Source organism: Galendromus occidentalis, unplaced genomic scaffold (assembly GCF_000255335.2).
Source record: "Galendromus occidentalis unplaced genomic scaffold, Mocc_1.1 scf7180000077147, whole genome shotgun sequence".
Lineage (NCBI taxonomy): Eukaryota > Metazoa > Arthropoda > Arachnida > Mesostigmata > Phytoseiidae > Galendromus > Galendromus occidentalis.
The window spans coordinates 24,921-32,358 of NW_003805135.1; the positions used below are offsets into that span (position 1 = coordinate 24,921).

Sequence of the window (7,438 nt, forward strand, 5' to 3'; positions counted from 1 at the left end):
CCACGGCGCTTCACATGAAATGGTGCCAGAGATAGTGCGATGTTCCAGGTATGAGCAGGTTTGGGGGCGCGCGACACAACATTTCCGACACATGTTTCTCGATAATGAATTCGGACACAAATGCGATGTGTGCGATCGCATTTGGTTTAAACGAGATTTGAAGGCCATGGATTCGGTGATGGCAAATTTTCTGATTCCATATTTCCCGGATGAAAATGTTCACTCATTCAGACTCTGCCACAATTGTTATAAGGTCTGTCGAGGAAGGAAGATCCCAAATCTCAGTAGAGTTAACGGGTACAGGTATCCTCCTAAGCCGGTGGACCTTCCAAAACTGGATCCGGTGTCCGAGAGGCTGATTTCTCCGCGAATCCCTTATATGCAAATTCGTCGTTTACGTCACGAGGGATCATATGGTATAATTGGGCAGGTCATCAATGTCCCGGTGGACGTCGACACCATGGTTCGATGCTTGCCGCGATCTCTCGATGATGATTATGCTTTCAACGTCAATTTGAAGAAGAACATCGTACACAAATCATCATACATTAGTGGGTTTGTGAAAAAGTCTACAATCCATAAATGGCTGAAATAATTGGTTCAACAGCCTCTCTACAAGCATTACAATATCACCATTGATTGGTCCGTCTTCAATGAGTCCGCAACGAGCTCGGGAAATGACGACGAGGATCAGATTGAACGCATAGATGCGTGTACCGTTTCGGAAGCTGAGTTGATCCATTCACGACAACACACGTTGATATGGAATGAGGAACATTCTCTGAACATAGCTCCGGGTCAGCATCGGAGACCGGAGAGTTTAACTCTCGACACCTTTGCCGAGGAGATGTCTTTCCCGGCAGTATATCTCGGATGTGGACGACATATACGGTCTATCACAGGGGAAAAAATTCCCGCAACAGCGTACAGCATGTGCATGTCGGAAATCCGTCGGAGTGATCGACGTGGAGTGATTCCTCAACATGTGCTTTATATGGCCATGAAGATTCTTCGACATCGGGTCCGTGATGGTGTCCAAAACATGTATCGTTGCATGCGACAAACCGAGACGATTACCCGTAGTATGATAGAAGATCGTGAATTCGTTGAGCGATTGATTGAGACGAATCAGGCATTCCTGAGAACGATCCCAAATTCGGTGCAATATTGGTCATATCGTAAGAAAGATCTATTCGCTATGATTCGTCAGTTCGGCAAACCGACCGCATTTCTTACGCTCAGCGCAAGCGAGACGAAATGGCCTCATCTTTTGCGTAATCTTTACAATCTATCAGATGAGTACAAGTCACTTGGCGAGGACATCAGAGTGGAAGAAATTTTCGAAAAACTTGATAGATATAAGCGCGCGTTCCTAGTCGCGGAGGATCCCGTTGCCTGTGCCATGTATTTCGATAAGTTGGTACACGTTCTCATGTCTATGTTGAGCGCTAAGAAGCCATACAATCCCTTCGGACGATACCGTGTTCTGGACTACTTCCTGCGCATCGAGTTTCAAGCCCGCGGGAGCCCTCACGCGCACATTCTTCTCTGGCTCAATGATGATCCGAACGAAGACATATCGGAAGAAATGCCGCGCACGTTGCAAATGATCACTGATTTGTGCAGCGTTGATGCGTCAGATTTGTCCACCCCAGATATGATACAGAATCAAACCCATGCACACACGTTCACATGCACGAAGAGGGGTGAACAGAGTTGTCGATTCGAAATCCCATACTGGCCGATACATCGCACCAGACTCTTGCTACCCTTGAGTAAAGATGATGGTAGGCGAAGAAGTCTAAAAATTAAAGTCGCTGACGCTCGGAAGAAATTAGAGAGTAAAACATACGACTCTATAGAAGCCTTCATGATGGACATAAACTGCGATTGCGTCACCTATCTGGAACTGATCAGATCATCCTTGAAAAGGCCCACTATACTTTTCAAAAGGAACATGTCGCAAATATTCATCAACACATTCCATCCATGGATAGCGTCGGTACTTAACGCCAACATGGACTTACAAATCATTCTTGATCCGTATTCCTGTGCGAATTACGTAGTCGAGTACGTCAACAAGTCCAATAGAGGGTTCAGTCATCTGCACCGGGAGCTCATGAAAATACACGAAGCAAATCCCGAATTCGATCAATGTCAGCTCATGACAAAAGTCGGTCTGAAGATCCTGAATAGCGTGGAGATGACGGCCCAGGAAGCCGCTTGGTACTTGTTGCGCCAACCGATGAGCTGGGCTTCGCGAGGGACCGTATCGATTCCAACGATGCGACCACATGAGAGATACAGAGCACGCAAACGCAAATCCGTCATGGATGCTCAAAATTTGGCGAGCGACAGCACCGATATATGGACGAAGAATATCATCCAAAAGTATGAAGAACGAGCGCTATCTCTGGAAGAACTCACACTCGCGCAATTCGCAGCATGGTACGAGGCAGCGAAGAAACCGATAAGTGAAGAGGACGAAAGTTCCGAGCATCATCCGTTTGAGGAGACAAATGACGTCGAAGGCTCCAACTATCGGAAACGTGCCACGAGAAAAGTTATTAGATATCGTATTTATGATGTAAGTGATACAGAGAACTTCAAGCAAGAAATGGTAACGCTGCATATACCCTTCCGAAATGAGCTCATCGACGTTATCGATCGCGATAAATACCTCGAGATCTATGACAAAAATGAAGAGCTCATCATGGAAAGGCGGAAAGAATTCGAAGCGAACATAGACATAGAGACTCTTCTGAAAGAGGTAGAAGCTCTATGTTCCATGAATGAGGAGATTTCCACGACCGAAGCAGCGGAAGGTATGGACAGCGTGACGACGCAAGAATTCCAGCCCAATGACGATGATTTCGATGATCATCATCTCCAGAATTCCATAAGCGCGGTTAGACCGCGCGAAAATGTTCTGAGCAAGAATGACTACTGCCATTGGATGCGACAGCTGAACGCGGAACAGCGTGAATTGATTTTGGAAGTCATTCATCGCCTGCATGATCCCAATAGTGAAGCGATTCAGATTTTCCTTACTGGACCGGCGGGGTGCGGTAAAACGTACACGCTGAAGGCTCTCATGGAAACATACAATCGATATGCGCAAGAACACAACACCATGAATAACGCATATATATCGACGGCAACCACAGGGAAGGCAGCAACGGCATTGAATGGCGTCACCGTTCATTCAGCATTCAAACTCGCTCTATCCAACCGAGCTCATCAACTTTCCAACGACGTCCTACAAACATATCGCTATCATTTACGGAACGTCAAATGCGTTATCATAGATGAGATAAGCATACGCAGCTCGCATGTCTTCCACGGGGTGAACACACGCTTGCAGGCAATGACGGGCGAATTCGACGCGAACTTCGGGGGTTTAGATTTGTTTGCATGCGGCGACCTGAAACAACTACCACCAGTTAGAGCGGCCCCAGTCTTTACAGCAACCAATAGTTCGATCGGGGGGAAAGCGATCCTTTGGCAGTCACTGAAATACTTCCCGCTCGTGCAAGTTGTGCGTCAAAGTGATATCGGGTTCTCCACATTACTAACAAAGATTGGATGCGGCGAAGCATTATCACAAGCCGAGACCGACAAAATACAATCACGATTTCGTACGCGGCGCTGGAGTGATGCTAATTTATCCACCGATGTCGTGAGGCTCTATCACACAAGTGCAGACGTCCGAGCCTATAATGATTCCGCGATACCGGTAACAGAATCCACGCATAATTGTATCGCCACAGATGTATACACTGGTTACAGAACAGAAGCCGAAAGGAGGAATGCGATAGGAAAAATGCACAGGAAAGATATAAGAGATACGGGGAATTTACCATACACAATAACCCTGGCAGAAGGATATCCATACATGCTGACAGTGAACGTGGATGTTGAGGATGGTCTCGTGAATGGTGCGATAGGCCAACTACGACACGTCGAACATTACGCACTGGACAAAGACGACCTAGACCATCGTCGGGTTTGGTTAAGTTTCGAGAACGATCACATCGGGCGTAAACAACGTCAGAAGTACAAGGCGCACGTAAATAGCAAACCACATGATCTCAATGATCCGGGACGTTTTCACGCCCCACCAACGGTAGTGCTTGAGCACTACCTCTTCAGGAATTTTTCTCCACAATTCATTCAAAGATCTGAAAAAGTCAGAATCTTGGCAAACGTCCGATGGAGGCATATCCGGAAACGCCAGAGGTCAAAATCTCGGATCCGGGACGCCATCGATGTCGTGAGAAAGAAGTATTGTCCTAGTCGATGCGAGAGGTTGATCCGCTGGCGCTAGGGAGTCCTGGAGTCGGCCTTAGCATGCAATTCAGCGAGACTGGGAATGATTACGGAGGAAAGTCCACCAACCACGCAATCAGCAACGCGACGTTTGAACTTCTCCTCGGACTGTATCGAGAAACTTTGCACCCCGGGCCAGTTGGGGCAATCATTGTCCGGACTCGATGACCTCCTGGGAGTCTCCGGCTGCTGGTCAAGAAAATCCTATGGTCTGGTGCTTTAGGGTCGAACGAATCAAAGGAAAAACGGGATGATTCGCTTCATACAGCAATGACCAGAGCAATGACGCTTTCGAAGGGGGTGAAGATCGATCATGGAAAGAAGTCGATCGGTGCTCTGGATTACCGGATAATTCCGCCCGATCGTCTAACCGGATGCGTTAATGTGGGCTGTGTAAGGGAACAGAAATAGAAGCTCAATGTTCACCAATCGGAGATAGCTTAGTGCGGTCAGCAATTATTCCTGACGTCCGTATATTCGAGGCGGAATGCTAATTATTCCAACTGAGCTCAGTCCGGACTGTTCTAGCTGGACCTCGATGATTGAGGCCGAGGTCAAAGGCTGCCCTTCACGTGAAACTAACGGGGGGCAATGCTCGAAGAACGGGGAATTCATGGGACAAACATGAGAGACTTTCGAAATCGCCACACTCCGGACTATTCGTTATGCCTGCAAATGAATTCTCATGGCTAGAAGTGTCGATAACTTTGATGAAACCCAGACCTTGAAAATTCCGATGGATCTCCCCATTTCGACAGCGAGGGCTTCATTGATCCACTACTATCAACTATCAAGTCGACGGATGATTCCGCGTCCAAGCGCGTCCTTTACTTTCCTGCAAAAGCAGCTCCGCTTAAGTGCCCGAGGGTAGCTGGAAGCTGCGACAGAGGCAACTTTTCACTGTTCGGAGTTCTTGGACTCCTGTGATCGACGACGGCCGTGCTGAATCTCGCAAAGCTCTCGCTTGAGACGCATCTCTCCACCGTCCGCTCGAGACTCCCTAGGAGGAATGCAAAATGACTAGAGCTGGGTGGATAACGAAGATTCCATTCCAGCCATTGTCTTTGATAGCTAATATCAGTCGGCTGACCACGACATCGAGTGAGGAGCCAGGCATGATACCCCTGACACAAAAATCAGCGCCATGGAAGGAGAGAAGCGGAGCTGAATTCCGGGCGGCAGAATAGAGTTCAAGGGAAAGGAAAGTCTCAGGCACGCAAAGGGAAAACCTCATCATCGCGAGGAACACTCCCTTGACGATAGGGTCGGGAAACGTGGAGCTCTTACGGAGGGAGTTTCCGGGCTTTTGAGAGAGGAGAAATCGAAGAAAGGAGTCGCTACTCGTCATGGGGTCCGATGTCAATGCCAACCCTCAACAGGAGGCTCGACAGATCCTTGCCTCGGGTGGTGTCGAACTCTCTGAAGGAGCTTATCGATTGCACCTAAAGAATGCTGAGAAAATAATGGATGAACGATTTGCATCTAATGCCTGTCCAAGAGAGAATACCAAGTCTTTCAGAATTCTCGGCCTACTCGGAAGCGGCAGCTTCGGAGACGTTTATCTGGTCGAGTACAGCAGAGATCACGGAAGCTACGCATTAAAAATTCAAGACAAAAGCCAGTACGACGATCCTCGTGAGCGTGCTGGAGTTATCCGAGAGAAGAAACTCATGCACGCGATGCAAAGTGACTTCGTCGTCAAGCTCTTCTTCGCCTTCCAAGACGATACGGATCTCTATCTGGTAATGCCATTCGCGAAATATGGCGATTTCAGCAGATTCAAAGGAAAGTCCCTCCCGGAAGGATTTGTGAAGCTCTATGCAGCCCAACTCGTTCTAGCAGTCGAGTACATACACTCATGCAGAATTATCCACCGGGATTTGAAACCGGCAAATGTTTTTATATTCGAAGACAAGTACCTGAAACTCGGGGATTTCGGTGTTTCCAAGAAAGTTCTGGACCGAACCTCAACGTTTGTCGGACCCCCAGCCTACATGGCGCCGGAGATCATAAAGAGAGAAGAGTACGGGAAACAAGTCGATTGGTGGGGTTTCGGACTTTTCATTTATGAGTTGATTTTCGGAACGCACCCCTTCTCGGAACCGGATTGGGAAAGAATGCAAATCATGGACGCAATCGTTCAAAATGATGTGATCCTCCCTGTCCGCGAAGACCTTGATCCTCCAGTGTATGATTTAGTGCTTCGCTTGCTCGAGAAAGACAAAACTAAACGGCTCGGCACGCTCAAGAATTCCTCCGATGATGTAAAGCTTCATCAGTGGTTCAGCGACATCTCCTTCATAGATGTGCTCAACAAGAAGATATCCGTGGTATTGAAGCTTGATCCTGTGATACCTCAAGTTGTCGAGCTGGGGGACTCCCAAGAGGGGAAATCCGATGAATGCCTCAATTTTTTCGAAGGGTTCTAACATCTGACTGGAAGAGTCTCAGTAGTCTGGAGTCTGGATGAGGCCACTCCCGCAATCGGGGATGGATGCCAATTGACCAGAGCTCGCACATGATGGATCATCAAAGAATATCGCCCCTGGAACCTAGCTTGATGTGAGTCGGAAATCCGATCGATGCATCTATGTATTGTGTCGACCCAGAGGTCCGCTCCCCGATCGTTGGCTTAGAGAGAAGCCTACCGAACGAATGAACCTCAATTTTATGAGTGGTCGGAACGACGCGCGACAGAGAGAATGATCAGAGGGACATCTACTGACGGAGCCCTGAAGCCGTGAGCGAATCGACTTAGCTCGAACGAGAAGGCGACATCTGATCGCTGATTATTGCGGGGTAGATGGGGAAAATTCTGCTCCCGTGAGAGGAGAATCGAATGATTTTCGAGAGTCCGAGAATCGAGAAATAAATGAACGATTATTGTTATCATCATAAAACGAGCACGCGCCCGTCCGCCGCCTTGTCTCCTCTCTATTATTGGTTATGCCGGTAACGAGTAGATTCGTAGCAATCAGCGAGAGCCGAGCCGGCGAAGACAACGAAGGCAAGAGCGAACGAGACTCGAATAGTACGCGTCATGGAGCAATGCGAAGCTCTCGAAGATTACGAGAAGTTCCTGAAGTGTGCAGGGGCTCGGATGGATTCG

The 7,438-nt window shown here is 48.2% G+C and overlaps 1 protein-coding gene across 1 annotated transcript; it reads left to right on the forward strand.

Annotated features, from left to right (window-relative positions):
• The first annotated feature begins 91 nt into the window (after window positions 1–91).
• Window positions 92–4,327, forward strand: LOC100899071 (uncharacterized). Its single transcript, XM_029110895.1, is given in 2 exon segments — window positions 92–2,489; window positions 2,532–4,327. Coding segments are annotated over 2 exon segments (4,194 nt in total).
• Window positions 4,328–7,438: the final 3,111 nt, after the last annotated feature.